Source organism: Pipistrellus hanaki, assembly GCF_964339955.1.
Source record: "Pipistrellus hanaki genome assembly, chromosome: 8".
Classification (NCBI taxonomy): domain Eukaryota; kingdom Metazoa; phylum Chordata; class Mammalia; order Chiroptera; family Vespertilionidae; genus Pipistrellus; species Pipistrellus hanaki.
In genome coordinates this window covers 24,289,357-24,309,981 of record NC_140510.1, presented here as the reverse complement: position 1 = coordinate 24,309,981, position 20,625 = coordinate 24,289,357, and the positions used below count along the sequence as shown (strand labels likewise).

At 39.2% G+C, this 20,625-nt stretch overlaps 1 protein-coding gene across 2 annotated transcripts in view; it reads right to left on the bottom strand.

Annotated features, from left to right (window-relative positions):
• Positions 1-685: 685 nt before the first annotated feature.
• ARHGAP15 (Rho GTPase activating protein 15) overlaps positions 686-20,625 on the bottom strand; it is a 609,260-nt gene continuing 589,320 nt past the window's right edge. For both annotated transcript variants that reach the window (XM_084891908.1, XM_084891909.1), the window contains one exon: positions 686-1,051. In XM_084891908.1, coding sequence (XP_084748034.1) covers positions 868-1,051 — 184 coding nt within the window. In that variant the 3' untranslated portion in view covers positions 686-867. The remainder of the gene's footprint in view (positions 1,052-20,625) is intronic.

The window sequence follows — 20,625 nt, the reverse complement described above, 5'->3', positions numbered from 1 at the left end:
CCAATAAAGCATCCTCAGAAGCATAATAAAAATCCTACATAAAATGACATAGCCAGGGAAAAGAAGGATATACAGTTTGATGAAGCTTCAAAATGGATGCTAACATTAAAAATGAGCAGTCATGCAATCCCTGTATAATATAAAGACCAAAATTGCAGGGCACTAATTTTGCCTCTAATTTATAAGACAATATGTTTATGGGACTGCAAATAGTATATATAAAGAGCATATCCAATGGCAAATGTTTGAACTGTCATTTTTCTTCAGAAAAAAATTCCATTCAACAAGAACTTATGCTTACATCCCACTCCTTAGCACCAAGGATAATCAGACTACATTTACACATACAAAAATGTTCTTGAGAGATGCAATATGTCTATTTTCATTAAGAACCTGACCTCCTTTGTTCTATTTAAAAATTATTAATTTCTGCCTCCCCTCATCTTCTGGTTCTTCTCATATATAAGTAGGAGTGTGGGAGCGTGCATGAAGCAGCCAGGTAAGGAGAAGGGTCACCTGTGCCATGTAGATACTCTCAACCTCACTTACTCACTCACTCACTCATCTACACACCCAGAACCACACACCCAATGCCTGGGAGCAGCATTAAAATGATTTATTTTGATATGTGTTATACTCTCTATAAGAGCACTGACGGGGTTAATGCAGAACACATATAGGCAAATATTGTCAACTATTTTATTTAAATGTTTGGAACTTAAACACAAAATCATCATTAAGTTTTCACAAAATGAGGCATCTGTTGCTTGAAAGGAAAAAAAAATATTTCAGAAATATGTTTACAGAAATGTAACAATATTAGGCATCGAGACAGATGTGAACATATTCAGTAACTTGTCTTGTCTGTCAGTCTTCCTCCGAGCTGAAGATCTTCTTGTACTCGCTCAGCATGAGCTCCGCTATCTGGTTCTGGTAGACCATGTGTACCGCCATGTTCCCCGTCTCATGCTCAGCTCGCAGAAGGGTGGGTCCAAACACAATCCCTAAGCTCTGGGTGGACATGAGATTCTTGGAGGCTTTGGCCACTATCCTGTGAAGAGAGAGAGAAGGGAAGAGAGAAAAAAATTCCATTGGAGTTTGAAGTAAAATTGTAGCTACTTTTGAATGATAAAGTTTAGTGTTTTTGAATTCTTTTTTTTTTTTTAAATTAAATTTCAGTTTAAAGAAGGAAAGTAAGGGTGCTGACTGGCTTTGGCAAAACAGGGAATGCAACATAAGCAACATTTTTTCAGTTTGCAGAAAAATGATGTCAACCACAACTATTTTTAAAAAAATATATTTTATTGATTTTTTACAGAGAGGAAGGGAGAGGGATAGAGAGTTAGAAACATCCATGAGAGAGAGACATCTACCAGCTGCCTCCTGCATGACCCATACTGGGGATGTGTCCACAACCAATGTATGCATGCCTTGACCGGAATCGAACCTGGGACCCTTGAGTCCACAGGCCTACGCTCTATCCACTGAGCCAAACCGGTTTCAGCCAACCACAACTATTTTATCTTTTATTCTTTATGCTTTACTGTATGGAAACAGAACTGATGACTTTTGGAGAAAGAATTCATTGCCATGTACAACTTTTTATCCCCTTGGTACCTAGCCAATGTGGGTACTCTATGAATGTTTGTGAAATAAACATGTGAAAAATTAGACAACAAAAACTACTCTGGATATTTAGTAGGATTCAGCCTTTGAAGGGTTTAGAGTCAGTGGGCCTACATAGGTCCCAATCAGAGGAGGCAGGAAGCCTTCTCAATTTCCATCCTTTCACAAAGCTACATCTCTAAGGTACCACTTCTGGGACCTAAAGGCAATGCCTTCTCTCTCCTGAGAAAGATTGAAAAGGACCAAAGCTATCCATTTGTGACTCCCCACTGCACAAGATCATGGTGAACAAAATGTCCTTGATCTGGTCAATATCAGTAATAACCAAGTATTACTCTAAGCAATTTTATTATCTCATTTAATTCTCACAACAATCTCATGAGGTAGCTTGTATTATTAAGCCCATTTTACAAATGAGGCCAAGAGTGGTGAAGTGTCTGATGTCACAGAGACCTGAGGTTCAAATCCAGATAGCCTGGTTCCAGTGCACGTGGAAACTTCATCGCCTTGGTGTGGTGCTAAAGAAGCCTATGCTTAATAAATGGGCTGATCTTTCACTTTGCCAACCTCCACATGATTATCAGATAATTCCATAAGAGGGTCTGAAGTTTAATTCTTCACTATAGTATTGTGATGGACAGGTTGGTCACAACAGATTTACTGTGGGCAAAATGACCCTTAAATTTGGACTGAATATTCAAAACATCTTGCCTCCTTTTTTTAAATGGAGAGCATTTGTACTTGAGAGAACTGTTGGCCATGGCTACCTATCTGGAAGAGATTGCCATATTTTTATTGTATAGTGAATTATAGGGGACTTCAAGTTTAAAGTTTCCTTTGGAGTATAAGAAACTATGCTACATATGAGTGAGATCATGTCATATTTGTCTTTTTCTGACTTGCTTATTTCACTTAGCATAATACTCTCCAGGTCTATCCTTGTTGTCTCAGAGGAAAGGGAAGAGGGAAGAGATTAACCATTACTTTATATGCGTATATGCATAACCTATAGACACAGACAATAGTGTGGTGAAGGCCTGGGGATGGGACTGGAATGGGGAGGAGGATACCAACGAGGCGGGGGGGAGGGGAGGGGAGAAGAAAGGGACATCTGTAATACTTTCAACTATAAAGATAAATTACAAAAAGAAAATATGCCACATTGCTACTGCATTTACCAAAAGTCAGTACAGTAGAATGATTTTAATATCCTCATACCTTGAAGTAGGGGCAAATATTAATAGAGTAGTCCTTTGCTTCCCTATAACACACATATTCACCTTGATTTAAGAACTAGCTTAAGCCTCTCCTAGACCTCTTTATTATACAGTTATTAGTAAGATTCACTGTGAAGAAAAACAGGTTTTTTCTTTTGGTTATAAAGTAATATCATTTTATGATACCAATTCCTTCAGTGACTCTACCACACACACACACACACACACACACACACACACACACACAAGACAACATACACACACACACACACACACAAATTGTTAAAGGTAAATACGGAAAGAGATAACATAACTAATCAATCAATTAGTTAGGTAAAAGTTGCTGTACCAACATTGCTTTTTGTAGAAAGGTCAAACTTTCTTAGGTTGGAATTGTTTCCTAAGTTGGGAAAATCAAGTTACTTGTAATAACTTAGAAAAATCAAATGAATTTAAGGAAAAGTAAGAAATTATGGATGTGTATTATGTAAAATATAAGCTATCTTGCTCATTCACTGTTACGAAATGTGTGCTTGCTTGTGGGTGTATAATATATAAATATCAACTACCTAGTAGTTGGTATAATGAGAAATTAATCAATCTTTAGGTTAGAAAGATGCTAATTGTGAAGACTAATTTGGGGAGGAAGTTAACAACTATTGAACTATATGATTCATGTAGTAGGCAATATACTGCATATATTCTCAAATTAATGTTTAGATTAGATTATATTCCCTTTCTAATAGACAATGGAAATAGACATGGGGGATGTTTAAGAAAATGTATTAATGCTATTATTATAAACTTCATTATCCAACTGTGAACTTAACTACTTCTACCTCAATAGACTCTTAAGTAGTGAAGTGGTTGATTTAGGACCACATAGGAAGTCAACCACTGTTTCAAAAGTAGGTGGAATTCTATCCTACAAAATTATTTAAACCTTAGTTTTGGGTGTATTTTTTTTCTCACATCAATGGATATAATAATTCTATTCTCATTGTGGGGATCAGCTTAGCACTGCAAGCACCATTATTTCTAAAGATTTCTATTGGTAAAACATATATAGAGAAGAAACAGAGGCTATTGAAAGAAATAAAAGCACTGCATGACAAAAATAAATTCAATTTAGTATCTAAGATGGAAAACAGTCAAATAGAGTAAGTTGTATTTCTAGTTGCTTAAAATAAAGTTGGGTTGTATTATTGGGGGGGGGGGGGGGCGCGAGTCTGATTTAGAAACCAAATACTAGGGGTTTGGCAATACCTCCAGGACAGCTTTCACGAAAGTGAGTTCTGCAAAACACCAGTTCTGTGATAGATTTCATAAAAATAGCACTCCAGAGTAAAATAAGTTTGAAGGAAGCTGTGTGCCATTTTTCCTTTTTCTTAAAAATTCATACTGCATAATCAAGGCTCCGACAAGTCCTGCAGAACCTATCTTTGTTTACCTTTGTGTGACTCCTGTGTTCCCTAACTTGTTTGAATGTTGTAGATTCTCCCGAGCGACAAGGAGGAGACATACAAAAAAAAATAAATAAATAAAATAAAAATGTTGCTCTAGTTGCTTTGCTAAGGGCCTATTAAATAAGTCTGAAAAGACTATGGATTTTACCCCCTCCTATGGCACCCTGGCTTCAGAACTATGGAGTAGCTAACTCAAAGAGGTCAGATTCTGGCGGGCGCTCTCTGGAGAGTTCCAGCCCTCTGGCAGGGCTTAGATTTCAGTAGGCCTTAGACTCCATGACAGTGTTCTAAATTCTGAGCTGCAATTTAACCTGATTTTAGCAAAGAACTAAAAGACACTCCCCTACTGTGAACAAAAAAATCATAAAAAAAAAAAAAAAAATCCAAGACGCAAAAGAACACATTTGAGGGAGAAAAGTGAGGGCAAAGACAGGCCTGAGAGATGAACATACAGTGAAATACAGTGAATTGATGGATGGGTAAAAAGGTGCAAAAACAGTTGGACTTTAGATCAATATTTGGAAATTCTTCTACATGTTTGTTTACTTACCACTCATTAACTCCTAAGATATCCTTAGAGCAAAGATACCTGATTCTAAACAACATGAATAGCTCAAAGTTTAGTGCCTGTGAACACTAGACTAATAGGAAAAAGACCCCAAAGTGCAACTCTTAAAAAGGGCTATTTATTAATACTGTTTAGTTTAAAATAGCCTGACAAAAATAATTATGATTTTATGAATTTGTTCATGAAATAGCACTTGATATATATTCATTGTAAAAGACTTCTTATACCGCTAAGTAAAATTCAAGTTTATAAAATCTTGAAGTGGGTAAGAATTCATTTTTCTGGCAAGAGCTTAAAAGGATGATATACAGTTTATAGCATAAAAAGGAGAGGAAATGCCAGAGCTACTTTTTGCAGAGTCCAAATGGAAGGAGCAATGATCCATCAATTTAAGATTATTTTAGAAACAATCTATAATCCAGTGCTACAGATGTTGGACCCCAGACAAAAAAATCCTCGCAGCCTTATGTTTTTCCAAGAGTGAGCTGAATTGCTAACTCATAGAAATTTCTTGGTTGCTTAAAATTACAGCCAAATGACTCAAACTGAAAGAGAGCTTTACTAGAAAACTCAGAATCAATGCTGAATTAAGAAGAATTAAATATTTAATAATAGTCCCACTCTAAACAGATATATGGATGCAAACTTTCTTTTAAGTTTGTGCTTTGCTTTTACCATTAACGACTTGCAAAGGAAGTTGGAAGCCACATAATTGCCTACAAGACAACTTTTAAGTTATTGGAAGTGTATTAAAGTGCTCCCTGCCCTTTCTCTGCAATGCTGGGATTGTCCAACACACGTAACTTGGAGGTTCTTTAACTTGAATGGGGAAAGTGTGGTGATAACTGTACTCCTACCATCAGGTCACTAGCCACTGTATGTGAAATGCTGATTGTGACTTTGACCATTTAAGTGAAAAAGGCTGTTAAAAAGAAAATAATTTTTCAATGTGCTCAACTTATTTTTCTTATGTGCTATAGCTACTTTGGGGGGAATTCACACTAACAATATGCTTGCTTATCTTCAATGTACACAAGCTATACCACTGTGTACACTGGAGATCTATATCTATATCTATATCTATATCTGTATCTGTATCTATATCTATATCTGTATCTGTATCTGTATCTGTATCTGTATCTGTATCTGTATCTATATCTATATCTATATCTACAATATATCTATATCTATATACAGCGGTATAGCTTGTGTACATATAGCTTGTGCACCGGGCCCCTAGTATGTAAGTGTGTGTGTGTGTGTATCTATATCTATATCTATATCTATATCTATATCTATATCTATATCTATATCTATATCTATATCTATATCTATATCTATATCTATATCTATATATACAATAGGGGCCTGGTGCATGAAATTCATGCACTGGGGCTGGGGGATCCCTCAGCCCAACATGCACGCTCTCACATACTGGGAGCCCTCAGGGGATATCCTACTGACAGCTTAGGCCCACACCCAATGGGGAGCGAGCCTAAGCTGCAGTCTGGCCTCCCTTTGTGGGAGGCAACCAGGCTGATCAGGGGAAGGCTCCAGCCCCATCACCCCGCTGTTGCAGCCACTGCCAGTCACCACAGCCACCAAGGTGTTTTCATTAACATGAACTCCAGTTCCTTCACCAAGAAAAAATGACAACTTTCTTTAGGCATTTTCAAGATGTGTCTTTCATAGGATATGCATTTCTTTATTTCTTTTTTATCCTCACCTGAGGATAGTTTTCAATGACTTTTAGAGAATGTGGAAGAGAAAGGGAAAGACAGAGAGAAACAATGTGAGAGGAACACTTTGATTGTTTGCCTCCTACATGAGTCCTGATCTGGGCCCCAGTTAGGGAGGAGCCTGCAACCTGGATACATGCCCTTGATCAGAATCAAACCCAGACCCTGCTGTCTGCAGGCTGAGGCACTATCCACTGAGTCAAATTGGCTAGGGCATTTCTAAGATATGACATTTCTTAGCCCTCCAGTAGCAGATCTTCATTTTTTTTCTCCAGAAGTGTTGGTGGAAAAGCCCTAGATCATCTTTTTGAATTCTTATACCCAAGTTACTAAGAATATTACCAGTGTCATACAGAAGCTTAGCCAACGTGCAGTCAGAAAAGGTATTTCCTCTATAGTTTACCCAGGGGTCCTCAAACTTTTTAAAGTGGGGGCCAGATCACAGTCCCTCAGAGAGCTGGAGGGCTGGACTATATGAACTACTAATTCCTACTGTAACACCTCGGCTGCGCTCACTGCCCAAAAAACCTGGCGGGCAGGATCAGACTCCTCTGCAGGCTGCATGTGGCCCGCGGGCCGTAGTTTGAAGACCCCTGACCAATCGAGGGCTGGGCCCTGCCCAGGCCTAAAGCTTCTGGCTCAAGCTTTAGGCCTGGGCAGGGTCCCTCCAACTCCCTCTGATCACCGGCTCTGCCCCTGCCCAGGCCTGCCCAGACCAAAAGCCTCTTGGGCAGGAGCAAACCCCCAGCTCCCTGTGATCAATGGCTGGGGGTCTGCTCCTGCCCAGGTTGAAAGCAGATCTGCATCTTCCTGCTCAGGTGATTGATCTCAGGGGTCTGCTCGTGCACCAGGCAAAAGCAACCCCCAGCTCCCTGATTGATGGCAGGAGGTCTCCTCCTGCCCAGGCCTTACCTCACAGTGACCTGGGTGCCAGGCTGTTCCTGGGACCCAGGCCCTAGGCACTTAGGCAAATTAACCACTATCTTTTGGGTTAATTTGCATAGTAACTGATTGGCTATAAGCATAGTGAAGGTACGGTCAATTTACATATTTGTCTATTTTTAGGTAAAATATACTAGAGTCCCAAGGTCATCCGGAAGGACTTCTGGGCTAATTAGAATATTATGCTTTTAATATATATATTAGCAGGAATTCCACTTTCTCCCTTAAAGTTATGGCTCTATGTCAGAAAAATGTTCAAATATTGTCAAAGCAGAAGAGTGCATTCACCAATGATTTCACATTGAACACGTGTTTCAAAGTGGTCATTCATTGGTAATTCAGCCCTTGGTATATGCTAATTTTTAAATAAAATGGTTTAAATTAATTGTAAAATCTTTCCATTTAGATCTATATGTCTTATTATTATTAATTTTCTAAACAAGTTAACAACTATCCTCTGAAACAGGAATTATTGTTATATTTGTACATTTTTGCTTTAAAGCCAAGTATATATAATTCTCTCAAAGCACATTATGGAAAAGAAGCTTTATATGGCAATTGCATATTCATAGCTGACATGGCCTTATTCTTTATATTTATTAAGTACCCTCTCTCTTTGCACATATTTCAATGTAGAAGATTGAACATTTTCAATTATTCACTTGTTTCATATTTTTATTGATTAGACATTATAGGGAGCTTCTAAAGTGTCTTTTAAAGCCATATTCAAAATATCTAATAAGATAGAAGGAATGATAAAGTAATAAGAATGAATAGCCTATGGATTTCAAAATGAATTATTTCCAGTTGGAATATATATTCTATAATGTGACAACAACCTCTGATAAAGTGGGTTATTACAGCCAAATCCCTTAAATAGTAGATAATATCATAAAGAAACACTAAGAATTACTATTATTTGCTGAATATCTATTATGTGCCAATCACGATGCTTCAACTACTTCACAATTTTGAAAGACAGATTTAAAAGTCAACTTTAATTTCTTTTTTTTATTATATTCAATTCAAGAGGATTTTTAAATTGATTTTAGAGAGAGGGAGAGGAGGGGTAGAGGGAGAGAGGTAGGAGAGGCTGTGGGGGAACTTATGGGCCTTGGTATGGATTTGGGATTTAATTCTAAAGACAATGTGAATCCATTCTTGGGTTTTGTCCAGAAGAATGACATTGCCAGGATTTAGGTGTTATAAATATATAAATAAAGTCTTTACTTACAAAAGTATTTGAAAAAAAATCCTTTCTATATAATTCTGTATCAAGCATTTTTTCACTTTTATCTTGTATATGTAATATTTATTATTTACTCATTATCTTATACGGGACCTAATGGGTTGCACCTTATGACTTCTTAATTTAAGTGAAATTGATATATTAAAAAAAAATTCTTTCCATTTTCTCTTCCTCCACATTTTGGAGCATTTTCCTAGACAGTGTTTCCCAACCAGGGGCAATTTGGCAATTGCTGCAGACATTTGCCATTGTCATGCCTGGGTGGGGGGTTGCTGCTGTCATCGAGTGGGAAGAAGCAATGGATGCTGCTCGCATTCTAGGATGCATAGGACAGTCTCCCACAGCAAAGGACTAGCCAGCCCCAAATGTCAGTAGCGCTGCTGTTGAAAAACCCTGTGGTTAGGATAAAATACTAGTAGAAATGTAACAACTGGATCAATGGTGCCCAGATCTCACTGCTCAGGAGTACAACCTGGAAGCCATGTTGAAACACAGCTGCTGGGCTCTGTCCCCAGAATTCTGATTCAGCAAGTCAGGGAGGTACTTGAGGATCTGCATTCCTCACATGTCCCAGGTGATGATGCTGTTGGCCTGGGTCCTCATGGAGAACTCATGCTAGGTTATTAAGTTATGTCTCTTCTATTCTTAAAATATGACAGCATGAGATATGTTAACACATTGCACTGCAAGGACCATGTGATCCTGTTATCATTATTATCATTTGGTATTATTCTTTTAAAAATAATTGTTAAATTTTTAGGGAAAAAAAAAATGGTCTGTCATTCTTTGGATTTAGGATTATTTTGAAGTTAGGAAATGGAAGAAAAGAAAAAAAAGGAAGCCGGGACCGGTTTGGCTCAATGGATAGAGCGTCAGCTTGGGGACTGAAGGGTCCCGGGTTCGATTCCGGTCAAGGGCATGTACCTTGGTTGCGGGCAGATCCCCAGTAGAGGGTGTGCAAGAGGCAGCTGATCGATGACTCTCTCTCATCGATGTTTCTAACTCTCTATCTCTCTCCCTTCCTCTCTGTACAAAATCAATAAAATATATTAAAAAAAAAAAAGAAAGAAAAGAAAGGAAAAAAAAGAACGTGCATATAGATTTTTATCCTCTGTGAATAGTTGTTCATACCTTCTGCCCCTTTCCTATTGAGTGTGTATCAGATTGTTTGTGTAACCATTTAGCTATTTTGTGCTAGAGGCCCAATGCACAAAATTCATGTAAGAATAGGCCTTCCTTCCCCCAGCTACCGGCACCAGCTTCCCTCTGGCACCTGGGACCCAGGCTTCCCTCACAGCCCCGGCTTCGTCTGGAAGGACATCAGGTCTAAATAGCACACTACGCTTTTATTATTATAGATTATTATAGACTAGGAGCCCAGCGCACGATTCAAAACGATGTGGTGCCACTTACTCTCTAGTCACCAGTCAGGCCCTGCTTCACTCCTCAGGCACTGCAGCAGCCGTGGTCACTGCCAGTCTGGTCCTGCCTCTATCTGTGGCCCTTAAAGCAGCTTCCAGTTGCTGCTGACCAGGCCCTCTCCCAATGCGGGCACAGAGGCCCCTGCCACCCAGCCTCCAACATTGCATGCTCAATCTCCTCCTGTCCAGGTGACCCCTTATGGCATCCCAGTTAATTAGCATATTTCCTTAATACATTTGTGCATGGGGGGAGGGGGGCGTTATGTGTATCCCTCAGCCCAGCCTGCACCCTTTCCCGTCTGGGATCCCTCTCACAATCCAGGACTGCTAACTCCCAACTGCTCACCTGCCTGCCTTCCTGATTGCCCTTAACCACTTCTGCCTACCAGCCTGATAATCCCCTAACTACTCCCCTGCCAGCCTGACTGATGCCTAACTGCTCCCCTGCCAGCCTGATCACCCTTAACTGCCCTCCCCTGTTGGCATGGTCATCCCTAACTGCCCTTCCCTGCATTCCTGATTGCCCCCCAACTGGCTTCCCCTGCAGGCTTGGTCCCTCCCAACTGTTCTCCCCTGTAGGCTATTTGTGGTGGCCATCTTGTGGCCACATGGGGGCAGCCATCTTTGACCACATTGGGTGGCCATCTTGTGTGTTGGAGTTTTGGTCAATTTGCATATTACTCTTTTATTAGATTAGATGATAAAACTAATATATAATCTTTGAAAAAAATGTACCTATCAGGAGTATGTAGAATAAAAAAGTAAACTCCTCTCATTTCCCATTAAAACTCCTTCACGTTAACTGTAATTAACAGATGGGTGTGCCTTCTGGATGTTTCCCTATCTATCTATTCATCTACCTATCTTCTTACATATTTTTTCCTTCTAAAAACTGAGATAAAAAGTACATTAAATGTTACTTCCCCTTTAAGTATATATTGTGGGCATTTTTCCAAGTCTGTATATATAAAAATACCTCATCCTTTAAAAAAAGTTGTTACATTTTGTAGTATAGAAATACCTTAATTTATTTAACCATTGTCTTGCTGGTGGACTTTTTTGTTGCTTCTAATTCTTTGCTATTACAGACAAGACTACAATGAATATCTTACACATGTAGTTTTTTGAATTTTTATGTATTAAGCAGCATGACATTTCATTCTTTTTGTTGTACTTACATTTTCTCAAGGATTTTTTTTTTCTTAATTTTATTTATTTAAATGTTTATGTGGTCATATCTAGCACTATTTCTTTGAGAAATTCTATTTTGGTTTTGTTATTATAGAATTCATCCTTTTAGAGAGATCAGGTAAATATCAATGCTTTCTCCTAGTTTTGCTTTAATGATTTCATTTTCACATCTTCTAATTCATCTTAAATATATCTTATTGTGTGAAATGTGATGGTAATCTAAATTAATTTTCCTCAAAAGCTAGCTAATATCCCCATAACATTTGTTTAGAGATGAACCATGCCACATCCTCATGCAGTTTTCTACACTTACAGACACACACACCAGATACATCATATTCTGTTGATAATTATGTGTGTATTCTAAACTAGTACCTCGCTGTTTAAATCACTGTAACTTTGATATATATTAAGGATATTCTTCCTACCATTTTGTTTTTCTTTTTCAGGCGTGCAAGAAAATTTTCAGATGAACAAAATAAGCCTAAAGAAAGATTGAATAACTTGATCGAAGCCACATAGTAAATGACCAAATAACTAAGGGGTAAGGGCATGTGCTGGGGAGTGGGGGAGGCTGGGGGAGGTCAATGGGGAGAAAAGGAGACATATATACTGCTATTTGAAATACTTTAAACAATAAAAAAATAAAATTTAATTAAAAAAACCTTTGTACTTTAAATGTTTAACAGCTCTCTAATTGTGAGGCTGGAGGCCTGAGAAAGACTTGGAGGGGAAGCAAGTCAGAGAGGCAGCAAGCAATCTTAGGTAACATATTTTAATTACCTAATTCACATCCAAGTATGTATTTACAAAGATGAGAAGGGTGTTCAGGTGGAAGAAAAACTCAATTAATATGTATTATCTCTTTCTCCAGATTCACACAAGGTTTTAAACTTCTGAAAGCATTTATTTCTCATTGTGACTGGAACTGCATTATTGGTGAGATAGACTGAAAATTTCAGCGATGGGTTTCCTTACGCATTTTCTTCCAAGCTTTGACATAGTTTTAGCCATCCACATTTGACCATGTCAGCAGGAAAAAGAGTTTTGGATTTTATTCCCTGAGCTCTGCTGATCTACCAGTATTACTGATAATATCAACAGGGAGAGCACTCCCTCCATTTAGGGGAGAGAGGTTAGAAAATATATGATATATTGGGAATATTTTTTGGAAAGAAAAAACTATAAAACTGTCATTATTCTCTACCCAAAATTTGTTCAATAGGGCAGTTAAAAAACTGGTAGGTGCCATTTGATTCAGAATATTGGGGGTTGTGCATGGATTAGCATTAATTAGGCCAAATAGAATAAGGCACCTAATTATAAGATACTAGAGGCCGATGCACAAAATTCATGCAAGGGGGCTCAGCACTAGCAGCCCAGGCTACATCTGGAAGGTCATCCAGTCTAATTAGCAAATTATGCTTTTATTATTATAGGTTAGTAGAAAATATAGAACTTAAATATTTGCCTGATGGTGTTAGATAAATCTAAAAGGAACACTATCAATATGCAAAGTCAGAATCCATCAACCTCTCTTTTATTTTCCTTTTTTACATAGGTGAAGAAAACAGCTATTTCTCATCCTACTAAGGGCATCTACATCAAATCTTCAGCAGCTACTTGAAAATTGTCTTTTTGTTTAAAAGATTCCCAAACAGGTAAAAGAGAATCAGTAGCAATTTGGGTATTGTCATTCAATTGTCCATGCTTAATTTTACTTTCTGATACTTCTTACAGTGACTTGGAGGGTAGTTGGGGGTAACCAGGCTGGAAGGGGAGAGCAGTTAGGGGTAACCAGGCCAGCAGTAGAGGGCAGTTAGGGACAACTGGGCTAGCAGGGGAGCAGTTAGGCTTCGAACTGGCTGTCAGGGAAATGGTTAGGGGATGATTAAACTGGCAAGCAGAAGCAGTTAGGGGCAATCAGGCAGACAAGCAGGTGAGCAGTTGGGAGCCCGCAGTCCTGGATTGTGAGAGGGATGTCTGACTGCCCATTTAGGCCCAGGATTTGGACTAAATGGGGAGACGGACATCCCTGGAGGGGTCCCAGATTGGAGAGGGTGCAGGATGGGCTAGGGACACCCCCACATCCGTGTACAAATTTTGTGCACAGTGCCTCTAGTTAGGTAGTTAAATAAGAATTACCATATGGCTTATTGAGGCAAAGGTGGTGTTAAGATAGCTTTACAGAGTTCTTCCTGAACAGAACTGAAACTCAGACCTGGGATTGGAAGTTGGGATGATGACAGAAAACCAGAGGGAATGAAGACCAGCTTGAACAGGTGATACGAGCCAGATACTTTCTACCCTACTCATCTGCTTTATTAACTTTCTTCAGTAGAAAGTAAACATCTTAAGCACCAGGACTTTATTTATTTTTGTTTAGTGCAGTATCCCTACATGAAGATTAGTGTTTGGCTCATAGTACTAGGTGCTCAATAAATATTTATTGAAATACTGGAAATTGATGCTCTTGCTGTCCTACCAAAATCTTAGACTGCATGGAGGTCTTCAGAACTAAAAACAGGCCAGGAAAATGTCCACAAGACACCCTGAATTGATTAGACCGAACTCATTTAGGTGAGTGGGCCTTCGCAGAGAAATTAGTTTTTATTATGGTGCAATAATTGTGTTTCTTGCACACCTGAGTTTCAGACCTGCTCTGAGATAATATGAACAGGAAGGCAGAGGTAAAGATAGCTGATGTTTCCTGAGAGTTTGTTAGGGGCCTATAACCATGCAGGGTGCCTTTCCCGTGTACTATCTGACAATGAGTTTCCAACATGTACTCAATTAGAACAAAACTAGTAAGAGGAGTTTAGAATAGGATGCAATTTTTATCTGCTTTATACTATAGATGGTTGAAGTTAAAGAAAATGATACCATTTTTCTTGGTTATCTAAAATATAACCATCAAATTCTATTTTAGGTAAAATGCTCAATGTACCTGCAGAAATCCAGACACTTTGAAATTCGCCCAGCCAGAATGGCTGTTGGTTGAGTGTCAGTCTGTACATTGAAAGTTTGCCAGTTTGATTTCAGGTAAGGGCACATATCTGGCTTGCAGGTTTGAACCCTAGTCAGGGCATATATGGAAGGCAATGATTGATGTTATTCTCTCACATTAATGTTCCTCTCCTCTTCACCCCACCTCCCTCTCTCTGCATGTCCTCAGGTGAGGATAAAAAAACTGTATGCAATGCTTGCTTCAAAGATAGAAACTATGTATTTTGCTATTATACATATAAGTTTATAATCTCTATTGAGGTGGAGAAATAAAGTGTGCCATTTTCTGCATATGTCCTTATACATATGGATGTTGGTCTAACTCATGATTCCATTGTCCAGCACACACATCTCTATTCACCTTTTGTAAAAAGTTCTATGAGCAGGATTAAATGTATCATTTCTAGGGGCCATTATGAAGCTCTATCTTGGGTTCTATAAAAGGGTCTCTCCTAGTCTCTAGGCTGCTAAGGGGCCAATCTTATATTTAATAATTTAGCCAGAATTTGGAAACAGCCTAGGTGCCCGTCAGCAGATGATTGGATCCAAAAACTATGGTACATCTACACAATGGAATACTATGCTGCCATAAAGAAGAAGGAATTCTCATCATTTGCAGCAACCTGGATGGAATTGGAGAGCATCATGCTGAGTGAAATAAGCCAATCAATGAAAGAGAAACACCACATGACCTCACACATCGGTGGATGATAAAGATCTTTATAAACTGATGAACCAAGAGACAGATATAGAGAAAGTAAAGCAACAGGCAGACTGTCAAATTACAGTGGGGAGGGTAGGGATATCAGGGGGAGATAATAGATCAACCGAAGGACTTGTATAAATGCATATAAGTACAACCAATGGACATAAAACTATGGGGAGGGAGGGGATGTGTGGGAGGGAGGGAGGGGGGCAATAAAAAAAAACAACAAGAAAATATGTAAAAAATAAAAAAATAAATTAAAAAAAAATAATTTGGTATCAATGGTGGCTGTTTTTCACACAGAGATGGATCACTCAAACTCTTTCAAGAAATGACTTCCTGCCTATCTGTGGGAGTGAGGTTAGCAGATGGACTCCAGCTGTCTTCTTCAAGGTTTGCCTCAATTGCAGTGAGCCACCGTGTCCAAGGCCACTGACTGTGGGACAATGAGCTCCGTGTACTCCAGAGCTCCCCATGTGGTTGGCTGAGGGTAAGTTGGATCTACATCAAAGTTCAACTTCTTCCTCTACCAATCCTGCTCTCACCCCCTCCCTTCCATAAGGGTTGATCCCTAATAAGTACCCTGCATGCCAAACTCTGCTTCAGAACTTAACCTGTGATTATTGGTTTCAGAATTGGCTCATGAAAGCCAGCACAAATGGGGATGTAGAGCTGGTCACTTGCTGACTGGTTGGAAATGAGGGGTCTGTCAGCCGTGACAGGCAAATACAGTCAGGTCTTGGCACAGGGTAGCAGTCCAAACGTTAAAATTCTTATTGGTGCTGAATTGGGATGGTATAGCCACAGAAGGGAGACAAGAAGCATGTAATATATTAGGCATTTAAAAATAATGGCAGGAGGTTGTGGATAGTAACTACAAGGTCAGTGAGATTGAAGAGCTATTGCTAAGCACTATTTATATTCCACAAAGACGGTGTTGGAAATTACAGGGCCTCTGCCCTGTAAATCAGGGTTGGCTGTAGAAAAGCCCATTACAGAACCAGGCTTACAGACAGCATTAGAGATGCTGTCAGGTAGATGCAATTATAATAATAGGCAGCAGGGACAGAGGAACAGCCAAGAGGACTTGACTCACAGGGAGCAATGAAGATGGTTAATAGAACATGGCATCCCCCAGGAGCAAAATAAATAGGCAGCCAAGAAGGATGCTATTCAGCTCGTATCACTGTATTAGAGTAATTCATCTAGTCATTGTTTTATCAACTACACTGCTTCCTGGGTACTTAGAGCTTCTTGGATCCAGGGATTAGCAAGCAAGGAAAAGAGTGACCATCTAGTCAGAGGTCATTAACCTTGATCAGGTGGAGGAGGGAGAGTTGCTGTTACATAGTGCGGATAGAAAATAATATGTGAGGTATCCAGATCCACATGAAGCTTCCAAGTCCTCTGTTACCCAATTTCTCTGTTTAATGGATAGGGCAGAAATCCTTGTCTGAGAAGACACAGAGATTAGGAGCATGGATGCCTCAGGGGTGGAGTTGGGAGTTACTGTATTGGGTCAGCTACCATGACCAGCAGAGGCGATTACTGAGATTCCCTAAAATGGACAGCAGAGAAGGGAGATGATGAGTGTCAGCACTGGGCTCAGGCCAAGATTCAGCTGCAGGGCTTGAATCTGTCCTATTAAAGCTTCCTCTTCAAAGGCTTCCATGGGAAGTGAGGCAGAGGTTCCTCAAGCATACATGAAGAATGGATTAGAGTGGCACAAATGGTGTAATGTAGTGGACACATGTTCTGCACAGATGTTTCTTCAAGGAAGAACACCCAACTGCAGTGTCAGTCAGCTGTTAGCTCAGCAGTCAGCCCTGCAAGGTTTGCCTCAGCTGAAGGGAGCCTCACCCCAACACTCTCAGAAACAGTAATTAGTCATGGCCAATGACTAATTACTGTGGGGGCAGACCGATGGAGTCCTTTTGATCCATTTAGAGACAACTCTGATGGGACATAGATGCTCCGGAGATCCTGTGGGCTGGCCAACTGGTGTTGACCCCACATCATAGTTTGAATTCTTTTTCTTCCTCATCCTGCTCCATCCCTCCTCGTGTTGGAGGTTACAGATAACTGGTGCCATGTTATAACCAACCTGCCATGGTAACCATGAGCTCTGGGGAATCAGAAATGCTCTAGTAGAACTGGCTTGTGAATAGGAGACCTGAAACCTAGTCCTGTGTACAGCTCTGTGTTTATGGGTCATTCCATTCTATTCCAAATTCGTGCTTTATCATCAACAGACCGTAGATAGAACCATCATGCTTCATGTGTAGCACTTTGTATTCTTGACCACATTATGGTTATTCTAGAGCAGAGTCTTAGTCCTCACTGCATGTACTAGTCAATGCCATCTGTGGCGGTGCATTCAAAACCATATCAATGGCGGGGACTCAGCCACAGGACTCAATCTGACAACTGACCTATAGTGAAGCACGGGGTCCAAAAAAACTGTGTCATGTCATTTTATCAGAACCAGTGCTCTAGGGAAAACCTGCAATCTGGAATCTTAGAATCATAAGTTCTTTTCCTCTGAGGTTCTCTGAGCTTCAGACTCCTTGTCCAGAGAGTGAAATGAATAATGAACTGACCTCATTGGTTGTTTTGAAAGTTACATAAAAAATGTGTCCAAAACCCTTTGCAAATGATAGAAACACTGATTTTTATAATACACGATTACGTTTACTTCTGTCAGTTGTTATTTTATAAACACAGAATGGGGGAGATTAGGACTCTGCTTTTCCATTCTGGCTAGAGCCTTTAACAATCCGAAGGGCTCACACAGAGGTTCTGATTTAGTGGTCCAGGGTGGAGGCCCAGGCGAGTTTCTAAACAGCTTCACAGGCAAATCTGGTGTGCAGCTGGCTTTACAGACTTCTGGGTAAAATGACCTGTCCTAAGGTCACACAGCCAATTAGTAAAAAAGCCGAAACTCCAATCTAGACCTTTCTGTGCCTCCTGAGTTTTATCCATGCTAAGTTTCCATTCTTGCACCTGAGTCTTATCATAATATTATAGGTTAGTCTTAAACTATAGTAATAGAGATAAGAGGGAATTTGAATTTAAAACATTGTTTAAATGTAATGTGCCATGATTATTAAATATTAAAATAGCTATTCCTATTCCATTAAACACTAACCCATGTGATTTGTGCGCTTTTAGCAAGGGGTGAAACTCTGTAGGTAGTAGAAGGTATTTTTAAGATTATATGAACCAAGCATAAATTAAACAAAGTGACACCAAGGCTGAAATAATGTAAGCAAGCACGAAATGAAACATTTCAGTGAATTTAAGACAGAGTAATGTACTGCTACTGTACTGCTCCTCTCTCTTGAACACTTAATTTGGAATTATGAGGAAAGAGAACAGGAGACAGACAGAGAAAGATAAATAGAGACCTGAAGATCATTTTAGTGTGATCACGACCAGGATATTCATATTTCTCCTATAGCCTGGAAACAATCTCCTCCTTATTGGAAGATGTGACCTTTAAATGTTCCTTACTTGCAAAAAGACAAATATTCTAGAAGCCGTGTGTTAGCCTGTGGAGTCATCTGTCTTGGCTGCTCTGGGGTTGAGGGCTACTACGGGGAGAGTGCAAATTGTAGATGAGCGAACGTGTTATGTATTTTTTACATTTGCAGACTTAGGGTAAGCTTTCTTTGACAGCTCTCTGATTTCTTTAACATAGCAAATCTTTAATCAGTCTAGATATGTTAAGATGTGATCTTTTACAGTGAATTGACTTGAGTGGAGTACTTGAGTTGAAATGTGTATATTTCCCCCTCAAAGCTGACTTGTAGGTGGGGAGGGGGGGAGGTAATCAGATATTCTATGATATACTTTGCCTCAGTGACAAGATGTTTTGGGGGAAATCATCCAAGCTTGAAATAAAATCTTTATTGAAAGTAATTCTACATTCATGCCAGTCAGTTACATTGTAGGATTAGACCAGATATCCCAGGGGGAAACTACGGTATATGCACCAGGCAGAGTTGATTATTCCGAGCTCCTGTCAGTTCTTAACTTCCTGACAATGGCTGAAGTATTCACAGCCGCTACAACTCTGTTTTCATCTTTATTTTGAGAGAAAGTTAATACACTTTACCTTAACTACGCCAAATGTACTGGAAAATAACCCAGTAATAAGATACAGCCTGTCTACCAAGCGATAGCTGTATGTAGAGAGCATTTAGCTGTGCATTTTAAGGAAACAAATATAAGCAGCAAATGACTGAAAGATATTGTGATTATTTTTTCTTCTTGAACTTTAAAATTTTCTTGGCAAAGCCTCCTGTGTGCTGTCTTAAAATCAATGTGTATAAATAATCATGGAGCCAAGTAAATGGCTTTCATTCTTAATTCTCTTCAAATGGGAGGGCAACCCCTTTATTACAACTATTATTATTATTATTATTATTATTATTATTATTATAGCACTTTGCTTATCCCTGTTATTTGGTGTCAGAAAGAAAGACACAGGTGTGCCAGGTGATATTTGGTTCTATTTAGAGAATCAACAACAGCTTAAAAATTGTTTTTTTTTTGGAGGCATAATTAAAACTGCAACTAAATAAGAGAGAAGAAGGCATAATTTTGTGGAGGTTCAAACAGGTCACCTTAAGATGTTACTCTGTTGTATGAGAATTGTTTTGAGGTGAAGGCAACTTTTGCAAAGGGCTCAAGAGAAACACCACCTATCCATTAAAAGAACTTGAATAATGGACCTTGCCTATAATAGAAATAACCACTTTGACCTACCAATATGGCTGGGCAAACAACTAATTATTGGATATGTGCCCTCCCTGCAATGAGCTTGTAAGTCCCAAGGTGCCTTACCTGATCTCTAGCTCAGAATGTCTTATATACCCATGTTCTCTTCCTGTCTCTGAATCTCTTGTGCATCTGAGGTCTCCAACTCTCTCATGTATGCAGGGTTTCCATGCATATCTATGTATTCAATTTGGTTATTTTCTCAAAAAATATTTTTATTGATTTCAGAGAGAAATATCAATGATGAGAGAGGATCATTGATTGGCTGTCTCCTGCATGCACTCCCTGACCCCCATTGGGGATTGAGCTCAAACCCCAGCCTGTTTCCTGACTGGAAATTGAACCATGATCTTCTGGTTCATAGGTCGATGCTCAACCACTGAGCCACACCAGCCAGGCTCGTTGTTTTCTCTTGTGAATCCATCCCATGTCTATTGGATTATTAGATCGGCCCAAAGAACCTTGGAAGTTGAGGGAAATTTCTTCCTCCCCCCCATAACTTCAAATTTAGTTTTATGTTCTCATTCACTATAAAGATAACATCATTGTAGTTCTAGAAGAAAGGGAAAGACAAGACCCTCAACGCTTGCTAATAACTATATTCATTTACTAGTAAAAATCCAGAAGTTAACTGTATAATTATCATCTTTTGGTTGTGTATTCTAAAACACATGGTTCTCATGTCACCAAAGAATGAAAGGAAGAAGGTGAA